General features: G+C 44.2%; 1 protein-coding gene across 1 annotated transcript in view; it reads right to left on the minus strand.

The window, feature by feature from the left end:
• Positions 1 to 422: 422 nt before the first annotated feature.
• LOC116362021 (collagen alpha-1(XI) chain) overlaps positions 423 to 18,376 on the minus strand; it is a 49,619-nt gene continuing 31,665 nt past the window's right edge. Inside the window, exons 2-13 of the mRNA XM_031816340.1 lie at positions 16,852 to 16,999; positions 16,587 to 16,745; positions 16,227 to 16,419; positions 15,179 to 15,313; positions 14,876 to 14,971; positions 7,858 to 8,412; positions 7,094 to 7,138; positions 5,892 to 6,011; positions 2,453 to 2,460; positions 2,009 to 2,062; positions 1,733 to 1,840; positions 423 to 471 (exon numbers count right to left, since the gene is read on the minus strand). Coding sequence (XP_031672200.1) covers positions 423 to 471; positions 1,733 to 1,840; positions 2,009 to 2,062; positions 2,453 to 2,460; positions 5,892 to 6,011; positions 7,094 to 7,138; positions 7,858 to 8,412; positions 14,876 to 14,971; positions 15,179 to 15,313; positions 16,227 to 16,419; positions 16,587 to 16,745; positions 16,852 to 16,999 — 1,670 coding nt within the window. The remainder of the gene's footprint in view (positions 472 to 1,732; positions 1,841 to 2,008; positions 2,063 to 2,452; positions 2,461 to 5,891; positions 6,012 to 7,093; positions 7,139 to 7,857; positions 8,413 to 14,875; positions 14,972 to 15,178; positions 15,314 to 16,226; positions 16,420 to 16,586; positions 16,746 to 16,851; positions 17,000 to 18,376) is intronic.

An 18,376-nucleotide genomic window follows, 5' to 3' on the forward strand; every position in this document is an offset into this window, starting at 1 on the left:
CAAATGGACCTTGGGTGCCATCATACCCAGAATCACCCTGAAAAACAGAAGAGATAGGGACACCTGCACCAGTTGTTTTTTGTTCAGAGCAACAACAAACATGTGTGCTGTTGAGGGTACTGGAGGACTGGAGTTGGAAACCACTGATCTAGAACACCATCAAATAGTGTGGCTGCATGGATTGTAACACAGTTGTGTTCCATTAGGATTATTGATTTTTATTCAAAGTCTTACCTGAGGCCCAAGTGACCCTGAAAACCCTTGGACTCCTCTTTTACCAACCGGCCCCTGAAATTAAAACAGTTATTATATGATGCACAAGCTTAATAAACCACATCTGTATTACCCACAGTACAGTCAAAACATCAGCATTTATCAGCATTTGAGAGCTGAATTAGGGCCAGAGGATAAAAGTGTTCTACTCACAAGTGGGCCAACAGAACCTGGTTCCCCTGGCTCTCCTTTAGAACCCTGGAGAACATAGCAAGAAATATGTCTACACTTGGGGGAAACTACATTAATAAGCATAGGCTACAGATGATCATGATCGTGAAAAGTGAATTCATATATTTAATATAATATATACAAATATTCTAAGTGTGCCTTTGATAGTGAAAGTGCAAAGAAATACAAGCATGTTCCAAACAGGCTTGGATGAGTTGAAAAGAAACCAGGTCTGGTGTTGAGCAAAGCAGCCATTGATGTTTCCATCCACTAGAGAGCAGTGCAATACCACTTTGTGGACATGTGCAGAACAACATCAGCCTACTTCCACTTTGAGAATAAAAAAGGTTTAAAGAGTACCAATTTTGATATTTAAAAAGTTACCTTCTCTCCAGTCTTCCCTCTGTCTCCACATGGACCTGTCTTGCCAGTGAAACCCTGTAGTTCAGTGAGGAGAGAGACACAGGAGACGTGCCAGTGATGTTACTATAAACCAGGGCTCTCCAGCCCTTTTCCTGGAGAGCTACCGTCCTGTAGGTTTTCTCTGCAACCCTGATCTAGAACACCTAGTCCTAATAATTATCTGGTTGATAAACTGAACCAGTTTAGTTACAACTCGGTTTGGAGTGAAAACCTACAAGAGGCCAGCTCTCCAGGAACAGGGTTGGAGACCCCTGCTATAAACCAACATGTATAACCATGGGGTTTGTGGTGTCCCCTAGTGCCATCAGCTGGTGACTGGTGGCATGTTTGGGATCCAGGCAGCTTCACACACAAATGTGGAATCGGTCATCATCATAAAAGGGGAATAGATCACAGTAACTAACAGACTCTAGATGATAACTGCTTATTACTAGAGCCTGTCTGATGGTTTTCCAGGTTCTGTGGTCAGGAAAAGCTCCTGGACCTTCAGTCATGCTGGTTGTTTCCACTGACTGGGTATAGTGTATGAACTGTGAGATCTGACCATAGGCACAGTTTGGAGAAGGGTGCTTGTTTGACAGCCACTTCCCTGCACTAATCTGGCATTTTGCCATACAGACATGTAGTGTACCATACACTGGTATTCTCACCTCATCTCCTCTCTCCCCTGGAGGAGCATTCTCTCCCTTATAGCCTGTAGGACCCTGAAATAGAAACCACCGCCATGCCATTACAGTCATAGAGGTCCATACTTTCTTTCTTGTTTCATTCTAATCAAATCTTGTATTGTATGAGTTGATTTTACTCAGTTAAAATGTATAGATTGACTGTAAATAATGTATCATGTGAATGTCTTTGGTGTTACCTGAAGCCCAGGCAATCCCGGTGGCCCTGGCTGTCCATCCAGGCCATGCTGACCATCTCTGCCCCAGGTCCCTCCTCGACCTGACACACCCTTCGGCCCAGGGTAACCCTGGCACAGACATAACACCAGGCATGATTCATATATTTAGCTGTTTAGAACAAAACCTCAGAGAAGACTAGGAGATCTCAGATGGTAGACAATACTGAGCCTTGAATGTGCATTAACCACTAGGAGAACATTTGTAAAACAAGTTGCTAGTTGTATTGTTAAGATTACCATGTTTCCCCTGTGTCCTGGCATTTGTCTGTGTCCAGGATCTCCAGGAATGCCCTGCAGAAAAAAATAAATACATGTTTTATTGTCACATACACCGGATAGGTACAATGAAACATCGACAGATTTTTCTCCCTTGCTCAGGTATTCGAACCAGCAACCTTTCAGTTATTAGCCCAACGTCACCTACACTTACATGAATGTCTTTGCATTGATAAACTCATGCAAGGGCATATGACCATAGTTTATTTGTGATTAGTGTACAGTAAATGGGTATATCACTCACTGGTAGGCCAGGTTTGCCCATTTCCCCTATTGGTCCAGTAGGTCCCTGTTCTGTCTGAGGATTTAATAGGAAGAGGTCCATCAGTAACACACTCAGGCACACACAGCATCTTTGACCCACTGTAGTGCAGTTGGCACACATCACTGAGTTGTGATACTTACAGGCCAGCCTGCACGCAGCAAATGGAAGAAGGATGATCGCTGGAAAAAACAAGCAGAGGTCATTGGCATAATATAGGACGGAGAGTAGTTACATCATGGGAACGAAACCTGTCTTACAACAATAGCACAACTTCCCCATGTCTAGCTAACAACAGCGTGTTAAAACTACATTGTAATGCAGACTCTGCTGTCCTGTATATAATGGCAGGAACGGTAATGTAGTTATTTTTTTTACGGAGAACAGATGTGTTAAGCTCCAAGGTAGATTTGGGCTCATACAGGCTCTACTGCAACCCGATTACATTATATGGAATAAGTGCCAGCTACTTCACCCAGATACTGCTGAGAGGGAAACACGCAACTGTTTGCTCAAGGTCAAATCTCAACCATAATTTCTTGTAACACTTAAGGTCGTTACATTGAGATGCAGCCAAATGAAATAAGGGCAAAGTGTTGAGAGCCCCATGCAGTCTCTCTGCCTGCTCAGATGGTAGATAAGGGATGTGGCATTGGCACAGAGCATGCTGTCACTGTACGCTGTGGGCTGGGGAAGTTGGAGGCAACTGACTCCCACAGAATTACACATAGGGCCGCTGGTTATATGAAACCGCCTTAGCTGCCACCGCTTGGGTAGTGTTTGTCTTGGCCCAGAGCTCCGGTTCAGGTTCTGCTCCCCAGGGCAGAAGGCTTGCCTTGCATGCCCAGTTAAGGTGAAGCTCAGAAAGGATGAGAGGCCTGGACCTCCCCTAAACCTGGGTCTCCACAGACTGGCCTAGCTAAACTGAGGGTGAGTGGGGGGTTAATAGGCTGTCAGAGCCCCCAGTGTGCTCCCAGCTGCCAGCAACACTGTAGACCATTCACACAGCTCAGGGCCTTTAATCACTGGAGAGAGAGGGGGAATCCAGAGCAGATGGGCTGACCGTTGCATCCTACTGGCCGTTTCAGTTACAATACTCCCTCCGCTGACACATCAAGCCTCATTACTGTAGTTAGCTACATCAGAGTGTTCCTGATGGAGCTGGAGACCTGCTTCAGTCTCTCAGCTGTGGCCATCCAAACAGGCTTTAAGGCTGTAGCTAGAAAACACTGGGGGAAAGGACTAAACAAGCCAGCCCTGAAATGGAAGCAGGTTTTACCCCCAAAGGATCACAGAGGGCCTTGAGTCTATAAAAACCTGCCTAGGTTTACATTTTCATTACATATGGAAAAATATGCCCTTGCCTAATCTAATCACACATCAAGATGTTTATGTGGGAGATAAACACGACTCGAGAAAGTAAAGTTTGAATACAACGTATACATTTGAATATGAGATACAGGTGGCTCTTGTGTAAAAAATCCATACTAGTCTTGTCTATGTGTGTATGATTATAAGATACAACTTTTATGCTGTGTCACAAATTCATTGATCCTTAAAATATACTTCCAGTAACTATCTTCCACGTTGATGCACTTACAAAATTGCAGCAATCAACTTAATTCCAGAAACAAAGCATTGAATTATTTGATGTAAATAATGTAATCAAACTGAACCTTTGCGACTAAATATTGTATAGAAGATGTCAAATCTGGAGTGATAAATGTTGTAGGGAAAAGACACAGAGCAAACATACCATCACCCACAAAAACATTTCACTGTCAAATCCGCACTATTCAAACACTGAAAACCAAATGTTTATCAAAATAAAAATGATTTGGTTTATTTGTGTGATCACGCTCTCTGTAGCCGATGTGAGCAAGACCTTTAAACAGGTCAACATTCACAAAGCCACAGGGTCAGATGGATTACCAGGACGTGTACTCAAAGCATGCGCTGACCAACTGGCAAGTGTATTCACTGACATTTTCAACCTCTCCCTGGCCGAGTCTGTATTTTCAAACAGACCACCATAGTCCCTAAGCCCAAGAAAGCGAAGGTAACCTGCCTAAATGATTAACGCCCCGTGGTACTCACGTCTGTAGCCATGAAGTGCTTTGAAAGGCTGGTCATGACTCACATCAACACCATCATCCCAGAAACCCTAGATCCACTCCAATTCGTATACTACCCCAACAGATCCACAGATCACGCAATCTCAATTGCACTCCACGCTGCCCTTTCCCACCTGGACAAAAGGAACACCTATGTGAGAATGCTGTTCATTGACAACAGCTCTGTGTTCAACAGCATAGTGCCCTCAAAGCTCATCACTAAACTAAGGACCCTGGGAATAAACACCTCCCTCTGCAACTGGATCCTGGTCTTCCTGATGGGCCGCCCCCAGGTGGTAAGTGTAGGTAACAACACATCTTCCACGCTGATCCTCATCACGGGGCCCCTCAGGGGTGAATGCTTAGTCCCCTCCTGTACTCCCTGTTCACCCACAACTCACCCACGACTCCAACACCATCATTAAATCTGCTGACGACACAACAATGGTAGGCCTGATCACCGATAATGATGAGACCTACAAGGAGGAGGTCAGAGACCTGGCAGTGTGGTGCCAGGACAACAACCTCTCTCAGGCCCCCGTTAACATCGATGGGACTGAAGTGGAGCGGGTCGAGAGTTTCAAGTTCCTTGGTGTCCACATCACCCACATCACCCCCCCCCCCAAGGAGACTGAAAATATTTGGCATGGGTCCTCAGATCCTCAAAAAGTTCTACAGCTGCACCATCGAGAGCGTCTTGGCCAGTTGCATCACTGCCTGGTATGGCAACTGCTCGGCATCTGACCGTAAGGCGCTACAGAGGGTAGTGCAAACGGCCGAGTACATCACTGGGGCCAAGCTTCCTGACATCCAGGACCTACAGTATATTGTCAGAGGAAGGCCCGAAAAAATGTCAAAGACTCCATTCACCCCAGTTATAGACCGTTCTCTCTGCTACCGCACGGCAAGCGGTACCGGAGCGCCAAGTCTATGTCCAAAAAGGCTCCTTAACAGCTTCCCCTCCTTTGTTTTTGCACTGCTGCTACTCGCTGATTATTATCTATGCATAGTCACTTTACAAATGACCTCGACCGACCTGTACCCCTGCACATTGACTCAGTACTGGTACCCCCTGTTATTGTTATGTACATTTCTTATGTTACTTTTTGATTGATTTTATTTTTATTTTCGTTTATTTAGTAAATATTTTATTAACTTTATTTCTTGAACTGCATTGTTGGTTAAGGGCTTGTAAGTAAGCATTTCACGGTAAGGTCTACTACACCTGTTGTATCCGGCGCATGTGACAAATACAATTTGATTTGATTTGAACCAAGGCAGTGGGCGGTGGTGGCTGCTGCTCTACTGTATAGCCTCCAAAAGCATAGCCAGGTGAACTGGGAGATCAAGGTATTCTTTGACAACACAGCACATACACAAAAACTGCGTTGTTACAATAAGTTTTATAATACTCCCAGGCAGGCTGCTGTGATATGGGTGGACACTGGACAGACAGAACGAATCTCACCCTGAAGTCAGTCCAATCCTCCTGGGAGTTCCTCCACAGGTAGAGGGTGGGTAGGCCTGGAGGACCTGGGAGGCCTGTCTCACCTCTCCTGCCCTCCTGCCCTCTGACACCCTGAGATCCCTAGGAAAGCAGAGATAAGAGAGCAGTCTATGACAGTGAGTGATGGTCAACCAGTGGTGGAAAAAGTACCCAATTGTAATACTTGAGCAAAAGTAAAGATACCTTTAATAGATTATTACTCAAGTAAAAGTGAAAGTCACACAGTGAAATACTACTGCAGAAAAAGTCTAATAGTGTTTGGTTTTAAATGTTCTTAAGTATCAAAAGTCAATGTAATTGCTAAAATATACTTAAGTATTGAAAGTAAACGTATAAATCATTTCAAATTCCTTATGTTAAACTAACCCGACGGCATAATTTTCTTTTATATATTTTTTTATGGATAGCCAGGGGCACACGCCAACACTCAGACATAATTTACAAACAAAGCATTTGTGTTTAGTGAGTCCGCCAGATCAGAGGCAGTAGAGATGACATGGGGTGTTCTCTTGATAAGTGCGTGAATTGGACCATTTTCCTGTCCTGCTAGCCATGCAAAATGTAATGAGTACTTTTGGTTGTCAGGTAAGATGTACGGAGTAAAAAGTACATTATTTTCCTTAGGTAACTAGTGAAGTAAAAGTTTTCAAATATATAAATAATAAAGTAATGTACAGACACCCAAAAAAACGACTTAAAGTAGAACTTTAAAGTATTTTTTACTTTAGTACTTTACACCACTGTGTTCAACAAAGTACAACAAGTCTCAACAGGTACAGATGTAGCATCTTAATTTGATCACCCTGTTGCAGAACTGTTCTGCAATGCAGGAAATATAAAACTGTGTATTTGAGGTTCAAAAAGGCTTCTGAAGTTTGTAATTTCCACTTTGAAACTTCAGAAGATTTTCCCTTATGAAAAACGTATCAACCCCTACAAAGATCTTAATTAATTATAATCCACATAATAATTCAAATTTCCTGTTGCTGCAGGATTATTTTACTGATGTAGAAAAAGGGCTGAAATCAAGATCCTTAATCTGTATAGAACCAACACACACACTGAAAAAACTAATTCACATACTGTACTTACCATAAAAATGACATCCATAAGTCATTTGGGGTTTTCAAAACAATTATTTCACCAGTGATCTATTCCCTTACCATGTCTCCCTTGAACCCAATATAGCCTTCTTTGCCAGCACATCCCTGTAAACATGACAATGTGGTGAACATAGGGACAGATATTTACAGGAAGTTATAATAATACTGGAACAACAGGCAAAGATCACAGTTTGGCAATAGAACTTAAAGATGATGCAACAGAGTGGCAAAGTGTACATTTTGGTCTGCAGTAGCATATTACTGCCACATCTTTTTGAGATGTTTATTTTCTCTCCTGTAATTTTGTAGAATGCATATGAATCAGTCTGTGTCCATGTCATATGGGTAAATTTAACCACAGCGTTTGTACAGTATTTCCGTAATCTGTACTTATAAGCAATAAAAAATCAAAAGATTAAAGGGTGTTTTTTTTGCATTACGTGAGCTGCAGTGGGGAATATTTGAATTCAAATTAAAGACAGTTATTAAACCACTGATGTTTTCATTTTCCAATAGAGACAAAGATATCATTGTTTTACAAGAAAACCATAGCTGAATAAACCCGTGAAGACATACAGTACTTCTCATGAGGAACAAATGGATGACTATTCTCTATTCTAAGACACGCACTGATATGTCAGTTTATTCTGCTTCCTATCTCCGTAAAATCATGTGTTCAGAAAATCACTTTGGTTTTATGAAATCACTGACTTTGATTCTATGTGGCGTGTAAGTCCTGGTGATATTTAAAGGATCTGAGTTTTGAAAACAAATATCTCTATGAGCATTTCTAACTCTAAAAACAGTCCCTAAGAGATTCTTACTTGTTCTCCTGGAGGGCCAACTGGCCCTGGAGGGCCACTCAGGAGCCTGTAAATCTTGTTGTCAGATCCGACTATGACATCACCCTCACTGGGTGCCACTGTCAGCAAGCCTGTGTGATCAGAACCAGCCTGTCCGACTCCCTCACTGTTCCCCTGGCCCTTCTGTGTGAGAGAGCCACTACTAATCCTTCCCTGCTCCACTGCTGACCCCGCAGGAGGCAACAGGTTCTCCTCCAAGAGCACACTGGGGTCAGGGTGACCAGACTGGGATGGGCTCTTCTGGTCAGAGCCTTTCCTTCGGAAACTGGGGGAGGGGCCGGTGGAGTCCAGGTCGATGATGTCATGTTGTGGTCTGTCTTCTGCATCTGTGGTGATGTTCTCATCCAAGGCAGTGACTGTATAGGGGGAATTGCTGCCACGGGTACCTGTATCCGTGTGATGTAGGGTGAAGATAGAGGGGTCTGCCTCATCAACTCCCACAAACCCATTCCCTAGTTGTTGTAGGGTGGCTGCGTGCTGGGAGATAGGAGACTTGCCTTCTGGGAGGGAGGGATCCTACAAAGAGAGAAAGAGAAAACTATGGTTAATGGTTGCAGCCACATCACCAGATCCCTCTGATACAGAGTGTCTAGAATGATCACTCACCCACAACAGACACATCTCTATCAAACAGTTCCATCAAATGAACTACAACATTTCCACAATTACATGTTCCTTTTTTCACCTCAACATAAAAGGTGCATACGGATGTAGGATCTTAATTTGATCACTCTTTTGTTGCTGAGATTTTTCCAGCAGAAAATGCAAACTTATACTGTATTTGAGTTTTAAAAAGGCTTTAAAGTTTGTAATTACCATTATTTATAATCCACATAATAATTCATATTTCCTGTTGCTGCAGGATTCTTTTTCTGCTGTAGTAAAGTGACTCAAATTATCCTACATCTGTAATATAAAAACAGTACTCGTCGTTTTTTATTATAAAAAAATGCTGTGCATCACTTACATAAGTATAAAAATTGGTTATCAAGTCTGGGCCTAATGACCATGAACTTCAAAGAGAAGCTGGGATTACATTAGAGAGATAACTGCACCCAGGTGAGTGGCAGAGCTTCAGTCCATCTCACACTGACCTCCCCTACAGCAGACAATGGGCCTTTATATGTAATACGCTAGCATTGCCTCTCTCTCTCTCTCTCTCTCTCTCTCTCTCTCTCTCTCTCTCTCTCTCTCTCTCTTCTCTTAGATGAGCGGATACTTGATCTCCCTGGGCCTGAAACTATTTGTCCAACTAATCTCCTCAACCTCCCTATAGCTCTGCCTTTCATCCCCAGGCTGAGCCCTAGAATGGAGGCACTGTATTGGAGGAGGAGGCAGAGCACTAACAGAACGAGACTGCTAGTGAGAGCCTTGCACACATCAGGCACAATCTTACTTTAGGAGGTTTGATGTCGTATGGAAACACTAAGGGAAAATACGCTGTTAACATCTGACAGAGAGACACCATACTTGTCCCACTGCCAGTGGCTGCAGCAGTGAGTGAGTAGGGTCTGGGTCTGGGGGTCTACGTCTGGGGGTCTTGTGTCTGGGGTTCTGTGTCTGGGCTGGAGCTCTGCTCTACAGTGTGAACTGGAGGTGAGCATGTGGCCAGGGAATACAGTATTCTGTAGTCCAGACTCTTTGATCTCTGAAGTGGGCAATAATGGATCCCTGGTATTCATCTCAGCATAATACAGTTCATACTTTACACACATTGATTGTAAAGTCAGAAATCAGGCATGTATCTCTAAACACATCCTGCCAGATAGACACACAAAGAATTAAAAATCCATCAAATACAATTAACTTTTCCAATAGTGCAAACAAACACAAAACGTTGCTGACAGATAATTTGTGTAATAGCTAAACATATTTAACATATAAATGAAACATAAACTATCTAGCTATTTGTATGCTTCCTGAACAATGGTTGACTGATGAGATGAGTGCATCATTCCTGTATCATGTAGCAGTGAGGTTTGAATGGGGACCGGTGCATTCTGCAGTCAAGAAATGGTTTCATTAGGGGGATGACGTGTAGCTGACAAGGTCATCGCTACGGGTCAGACTGGAAGATGCAAACAAAGACCATGTCACCCAGAGACCTTAGTATGAAATAGCACCATGTGAAATACTCCTGAAGGAAGGTCCAGCTCACCGGTCCCCAGGCAGGGGGGAATCTGTATCCAACGGGTTAACCTAACAGTATATTATGATGGAGGACCATAAATCAAAGGCTTAGACACAGGTATGAGGATGATCTTCACCGGCCATGTGTCTAAAAATGCAGCTGGGCAAATACACTCCATCATCCCCAGCTTTATATAGTCATCAGAGATGTTACGAGGACGTGTCCTGTAGTAGAATTATTAGAGCGGGAATATTTACAGATGAGTAAAAAGGGGGTGAACACATGATGTAATCCTGTTGTTGTCACATTCTATTTTTAGGATAGATAACTACAGATTACAGAATTTCTGATGTTCTACAAGGCCATAAGAAAACCTTTGTTTATTAAGGATGTACCCACATGTGCTGGCAATGAAGAACCTTGCTTCATATGGATCTGTTTAGAGGAGTCTCTGTCTTCTGGCTAAAGTATAATACCCCATGATGAACTAAATAAACAGCAATGAAAATCTTTATATGGCAAAAACAAGCATGTCAATGTCTATCATAGACGTAGAGGGGCGGCAGGGTAGCCTAGTGGTTAGAGCGTTGGACTAGTAACCGAAAGGTTGCAAGTTCGAATCCCCGAGCTGACAAGGTACAAATCTGTCGTTCTGCCCCTGAACAGGCAGTTAACCCACTGTTCCTAGGCCGTCATTGAAAATAAGAATTTGTTCTTAACTGACTTGCCTAGTAAAATAAAGGTAAAATAAATAAAATAAATAAAAGAGTAAACAAACCATGGGCTAATAACCAGGATGAACATACATACACTCTGCTACAGTACATCAACACAATCACAACAGTGGGATTCCTAAGCAGTTCTGTATTTATCACCTGGGGACAATAGTGTTACTGTAGTGAGCACAGCAGCAAATGTACAACCTGATCATCACAACTATGAACTAGTTAAAATGGTCTGGTGGTTCCCTACCGTGTAAGATGCTCTCCATTGACCCTCCAAACACAATCCAAAGAGGAAAGAATCCAGCATTAAGCAGCCCAGTATCCAGGTAAAACACTGCATGGCTACAGTACATTACAATAGGAGAGCACCACTCCTACTACACCCCTCCTAGTCCACAGGAGTCCTCCCTGGCAAAGTATGCAGTGCTCTTTCCCAGTGCCTTCCCCGTGAGCAGGAACACATAGACACACCCTGGGCTGCGCTCCCACTCTCAGTCTCCCACCCACAGCTCGGCTTGGCTGCCTGGGATGGGGTGTGGTGTGGTGGGGTGTGGTGGGGTGTGGCGGCTGGGTAGGCTGGCTCGGTGTGGTGGGGTGCTGTGGTGTGGGATGGAGTGTGGTGGCTGGGATGAGATGGGATGGGGGCTGGTGGGGTGGGGTGGGGTGGTGTGGGATGAGGTGTGGTGGTGTGGGTTGGCTGGGTGGGGTAGGATGGGATGGGGTGTGGTGTGGTGGAATGGGGTAGCTAGGTGGGTGGGATGGGATATTGTGGTGTGGGGTGGCTGGGCGGGCGGGCAGGGTCGGATGGGGTGGTGTGGGGTGGATGGGTGGGTGGGTGGGTGGATGGATGGATGGTTGGTTGGGGTAGAATGGGATGGGGTTTGGTGGGATGGGGTGGTGTGGGGTGGCTGGTTGGGTGGGGTGGCTGGTTGGGTGGGGTGGGGTGGGGTGTGGTGGGTGGGTGGGTGACTGGGTGGGATGAGGTGTTGTGGTGTGGGGTGGTGTGGTGTTGTGGGTGGCTGGGTAGGGTAGGATGGGGTGGCGTGGCTGGGTTGGTGGGATGAGGAGTGGTGTTGTGGGGTGTTGTGGTGTTGTGGGGTGGCAGAGTGGGGTTGGGTGGGATGTGGTGTGCTGGGATGGTGTGAGGTGGTTGGGTGGCTGGGTGGGGTAGGATGGGGTGGCGTGGCTGGGTTGGTGGGATGAGGAGTGGTGGTGTGGGGTGTTGTGGTGTTGTGGGGTGGCAGAGTGGGGTTGGGTGGGATGTGGTGTGCTGGGATGGTGTGAGGTGGTTGGGTGGCTGGGTGGGGTAGGATGGGGTGGTGTGGGTGTGGTGGGATGGGGTGGGGTGGGGTGGTGTGGGTTAGGGTAGGGTGGGTGGGTGGTGTGGGGTGGGGTGTGGTGGGATAGGGTGTGCCAGGCTAAGCCAGGGGACAAGAGGATGGATACCCATCACCTTATCACTCTATCTCGGCTGCTGAGGTCCAGGTGGATCTTAGGACTTCCACCACTAGACTTCCTGTACTTAGTGATATGAATGTATGCACTAATGTTGTATGATTAAACATACCATGCTGTGAATGAGATAACTTGGTGGTAAAATAGGAAGGAGCACACACATACTGTAGCTGGTAAAGATACTTCAGAGCTGTTGAAATGGCACAGAGGCCACAGAGGCAGATGTAATATATAAAAAACCACAGCTATGATCAGCTAATGATCTGAGAGAGGCTAATTGAAGAAAACGATTAAGCTGGAGACCTACAGCATTCAGAATCAAAGCAGCAGTGACCACAAGGAGGGATTATGGGTATTAATGAGAAACCATGGCAATAGCATAAACCAAGGGAAACCACTACAGAATACGCTTTACTTAAGAGTGGGAAAAATCTCTTGAGGTTTCCCCCATTTTCACTAGACTGGAGACATAAGAGGAAAATCCCTTAGCAAATGAACTTGCATCAGTACCATCACCAATCTACACAGGCTTGCTAACTGCTCCCAGAGCCTCTATCTATGGAATAAGCTGCTGTCTACACTTACCACATCGAGGCCAGGCCGCAGTATATGGCATGTGGTTTCCATTAAAACATAAGGTGAGAGAACACATTTTTCTCATGTACATTTTAGCAAGGGTGTGAATAGATATGGGAGACAATAGGCTAGTAATAAAGCAACCCTTTTTTCAGCGCCTCCCTCTCTTCTCATATATTTTTTTATTTGGCTAACTAAATTATAGCCCAGTGAATATGATTACAAGTTTCAGTGGTCTGAGGTCAAAGTCGCAGATGATAGACTAGAACTGCCAATGTGGACGAGAAATGAGAACACAGAGCTGTGTGATACAGTACCAGTTCAGAACAGAACTCCCACAAGCCTGGGCCATAATTACTCTGCTCACTAGTGAGGTACAGTAGCTTGGCAACCATGAGTCATGACTGCTTCTTTCTTGTTCCTCCCTTTTGCAATTTCAATGGTGTGACTTACAGTATAAGCTACCATAGGTGGATGCATGCAGTACAGCGACAAACCTGTGGATGAATGTCCCAATCTCATATGCTGATAGATGGCAGAACAGTCAAGAAATGTAACTTCGAACCTGCTACTTGGGATACAATGTAATAAAACACCACATAAGGTTGTGAGTCATGAGGTTGTGGTTTGCGTGAAATAGTTGGCAAGTTGTAAATGGTATTGCTCTTGGGCTGATGTCTGATTTAGATTTTGCCTTGACTTGTGCTAAATGGCCCTTGCAAACTCACCTTTTATTCTATTGCCCTTTGTAAAGTAATCCTCTAATGGTGGTTCATTAGCAGGTTAACCTATGCATTAGTGACAGTATGGACATCAGGTCAACAGTCCCCTCACTTTCACTTTCAGCACAGAGGTTGTAAGGTAATGGATAATGGAAATAGACCTTATCTGATCCTGAGTTTCAGTACTTGTGAATTATGATCCAGAGGCTCTTCGGCACCTTCTGTGGCCCATATCGCTCATCTTAAAAGGAGAAAGTGAGTACACATCCTGTGGGTGTATTATGGGGGTCAGACAAGAAAAATGTTGAATCATTTGACCTCTCAACAAGTGAAGTGGCGCCCACAAGGCCGACTGCAAGTCTTAACACTTTGAGATGAAGATACAACTCAGTACTTCCCCCCATTTAGTGGTTGACTGATGATCTAAGACAGGTATGGACTGGTGAAACTATCATTGTTATACTAAAGGTATGTTACTTTGGGCATTTGAGGACTTTCAGTTCAGTTCAATAAAAAAGTGAAAACCCTTAATGCACTTCTCAAACATCCTGTGTACGTAAAACAGATTAACAAAGACCATTTAAACAGAGCATCATCAAGTCTAGAACTGCCACGGACAACCAGATTTCAATAAAGCAAAGAAATGTCAACTTGAACATAACAATAATGAGGAAAACGTCTTGTCCAATGTTTAAATAACACGTATACACTGAAGTGTATACTAATGCTGAAGTATGCACTTGGTCTTTTTAAGCCTATAGTAAAGAGCCTGCGCGGTGGGTAATGACGTTTGAGGACAGCTGGTAAAAGTACTCTGGATGTATTTGTGAGCTGCAGTCTAGTGTGTGAGACCCAGGGCCAGGGCAGCCCCTTATCCCTCCCTGATGGGGCATTTGTCAAAGCCAGCGCCGCTTTCAGCACACACACACTGCTCTGAAGTGGCCGGCGCTGAACCAGGCTTGTTCCCAGTACTCTAGTGAATCACAGCCTTCCCCATTAGGAAAATAAAACTAGGGGTTTATGGGGACAAATGAGAAATCAGTGGAATTTCCTCACCTCACCTCCATCAATGATACACTTCCCAGATTGTTCAGGCAATATCTCTAACCAACCACTACATCTGTCACTTATTTGCCTTTAATTGTGTCGTAAGCATAGATTACTACAACTGTTACTACTGGTACACTGGAACACTGTACAAAGCACATGTAAGGGACCCATTATCCGCTAATGCACTATAATTCAAAAGAGATTAAAGACTTTAAAACCAGGCAAATCAGTGGCTTTTGTCTAAATTGGGCTGACTCACATGGCTTTACATCAACTACTGTACATGACAATGGAATTATCTTCCTATCAAAGGTACTCACCATGACAGCATCCCCTTTATCTGTGGAATTCTCTCTGGAACTCCCTTTACTGTTTGTCAAGTCATCTAGCAGGTCACCAGAGGACAACTCGGCATCCTAAAATATTAAGAAATTTAAAATTAAAAGGCAGTAGATGTAAAAGAATAGATCTAAATGGCATACTGTATAATAAATAGTCTCGTTTTTAATCCCAGTATAAATTACACACATATTGTCTTATTTTATTATTATTATTATTATATTTCATAAAAAATTATCTTGATATTTCAGAGAGGACTGCAAAGTTCTGTAGTTAGTTAGTACCTGGTGTGTGTGGGGTGTTCTTGGGGACCGTGGAGCTTTGGGTGCCGTTCCATCACACATAGGGAGGTGGAGGTTACATTGGTGTCTGGCTGCGTCGGGGTCACCCATCACAAAGGTCATCTGTCTCAGAGCACCCTGAGACAGACAGACAGGTAGAAACCTGAAACACTGTTGCTGAAAAGTGAGGAGATCCCTCAGACACACAGTAAGGAAGGCTTCACCTTCCACTTTCCACTTTTCACCCAGCCTAATTACTTACAACAGTCACAGTATAAAGTACTGGATTATCTCAATGATCTATGTGAGATTTCTTTAGGACAGGTCAATTGGACAGGCAGCTAAGTGTAAATACCCATGGATATCCAACCCTGACCGTGAAGTTCCCATGCCATCCCTTCCAACGAGCCCATCCAGCTCTTCGGTCCCCAACCTTTTAGTCTTTGCAGTACAGTAGGCTGACATCATCCAGATAATTTAACAGTACAGTGATAGTAATATAGGAACTGACTCGAGCCAATAAGATATGGCAACCAGACCCTGCCTGTGTCCGTCCGTGATGAATTGGCACTGAGAGTAACGGCTCTGGATTCAATTAAAGTGAAGAGAAGCTGGTTTCAGGAGAATCAGTAAACTCTCTCTGGGAGGATTAATGAGCAGGCAGAGAATGACCAGATTCCCTAAAGCAATTTCTGTTTACATTTTGTCACATAACTTAAGGTGACAAACTTTATTGTATGATTGAATTCGAAAAATACATTTTGGATTTATGATATATAGTATTACAACTGCAGAAAACCAACAACAAATTAAGTGAAATCATTCTCAGCGAGTAAGTCAAGCTGACAACTGCCTAGTAATTGGTGACGGGACATTAACTTCTCTCTACTGCCATCGAGTGGCAGGCACCTTCTCTCTGAACATATCTAGTGCTTGAAATCATGAGGAATAGAAAAATATTCAGATTACTATTTATTATATACCGTTACATTACTAGTGAAAACTGTAGACGAAAGTGGGAGTGAAATTTGAGTATCCGAGAAACCCTTACCTCAAATGGAGTCTCAAAGCCCTCTATGATGCCCCCCAGCATCAGCAGACCATCAGTGGTAATGTCCTGTCCAGGGTAGGTCCAGTTCACCCTCTCCACCAGCTCACAGTCCACATAGAGGGCCAGCCAGCTGGAGGACACACCTACAGAGACCTGGTGCCACTGGCCGTCAGGCAGCATACCTACTGGGAACCTAGAGGGACAGGACGGAATGGGAGGTAAATTTACTTCACTTGTATTGCTTGACTTATTGTTTTTAGCTGCAAGTGGAGCAAAGCACCTCAGCTTAATTTACTATACTGTACAAAAAGTCAGAAAGACAGAATTCATCTAAACTAGGAGGTGAAACTAACAACGTACTCGTAATGTCTGTGGTGAGTGGAGACGAAGGTGACCGTGTGTGGGCTGAGACGGAGCTGCAGCTGGATGTGGCTGTAGGGACTGAGCACGGTGACCAGGCTACTCTCCTCCTGCTGAACACTACGCAGCTCCATCAGCACACTGAACTCATCTACAAACCTGGGACGGAGCACAATATATGTGAGGTAGCACAATATAAATAACTTTAAAAAAATGTTAATTTACGTCAGTATAATATAATATAGTATGTTAATAGGAATAATACCTTGGTCCAAATGCCTGGTGTGTGGGCATTGCCAGTGTGGCGTACAGGCCAATGTGAAGAGTCGGACAATTCTGGGTCCCCACAGATAAGGATACATTAGTGGTGTTGACGGCCAGCTGGGACAGGTGCTCCAACACGTTCACCTTCTCTGTAGGAAGAACAGGACAAGACAGCAGCCATTCACTACATCTCTTTCACTACTGAGTACCCTGGCCGACATGACAGATTGAACAGTGTTTCCATCCGGGTCTCATTCTCCCCTAAAGACTGCACTTCTCCACATGTAGTCACAGTAGAGCCAGTCTAATCATTTACCAGAGCAGGAGCACAGAGAGCAGTATTTTCTCTGAGTGCACACAGTGGGTGAGAAATGACGCCCTAATATTGATCATTTATTTTTGAGTGAGGACTGGGGTAGCAGCCCAGGTCAGCAACAGCCTTGAATGAAGGATGATGAACAAACAGACACTTCATCACCGCTGCAGAGAGAGGACCTCCGGCCGTCAAGACGTTAACAGTAATGGATCCACAAAATGGTGCTGGAGTCATGCACTGTGTCACTTTAATTTTAAATAAGAATAGACTGCGTGTGAGTGTGTGGTGAAAACACTCATGTTAACTGCAGATCACATGAATCTTTCAGTCCCCTGTCTCTGCAAACAATACCCCATAACGACAAAGCACTTTTTTTTTGAAAGTTTGCAAATTAATACAAAATAATTATTCTGAAAAAAAATACATAAGTATTCAGACCCTTTGCTATGCAACTCGAAATAGAGCTCTGGTGCATCCTACTTCCATTGATCATCCTTGAGATGTTTCTACAATTTGATTGGAGTCCACCTGTGGTAAACTCAATTGATTGGACATGATTTGGAAAGGCACACACCTATCTATATAAGGTCATGTCAGGGCAAAAACCAAGCCATGAGTTCGAAAGGAATTGTCCGTAGAGCCCCCCAAGACAGGATTGTGTTGAGGCACATATCTGGGGAAGGGTACCAAAAAGGGGAAGTGTACCATCATTCTTAAATGGAAGAAGTTTGGAACCACCAAGACTCTTCCTAGAGCTGGCTGCCTGGCCAAACTGAGTAATCAGGGGAGAAGGGTCTTGGTCAGGGAGGTGACCAAGAACCCGATGGTCACTCTGACATTGCTCTAGAGTTCCTCTGTGGAGATGGGAGATACTTCCAGAAGAGCAACCATCTCTGCAGCACTCCACCAATCAGGCCTTTATGGTAGAGTGGCCAGACGGAAGCCATTCCTCAGTAAAAGGCACATGGTAGCCCAATTTGGAGTTTGCCAAAAGGCACCGAAAGACTATCAAAACATGAGAAACAAGATTCTCTGGTCTGATGAAACCAAGATTCAACTCGTTGGCCTGAATGCCAAGCATTACATCTGGAGGGAACCTGGCACCATCCCTACGGTGAAGCATGGTGGTGGCAACATCATGCTGTGGGGGTGTTTTTCAGCAGCAGGGAGACTAGTAAGGATTGAGGCAAAGATGAATGGAGCAAAGTAC

The sequence above is a fragment of the Oncorhynchus kisutch genome, linkage group LG3 (assembly GCF_002021735.2).
Source record: "Oncorhynchus kisutch isolate 150728-3 linkage group LG3, Okis_V2, whole genome shotgun sequence".
In the NCBI taxonomy this organism is placed as follows: Eukaryota; Metazoa; Chordata; class Actinopteri; order Salmoniformes; family Salmonidae; genus Oncorhynchus; species Oncorhynchus kisutch.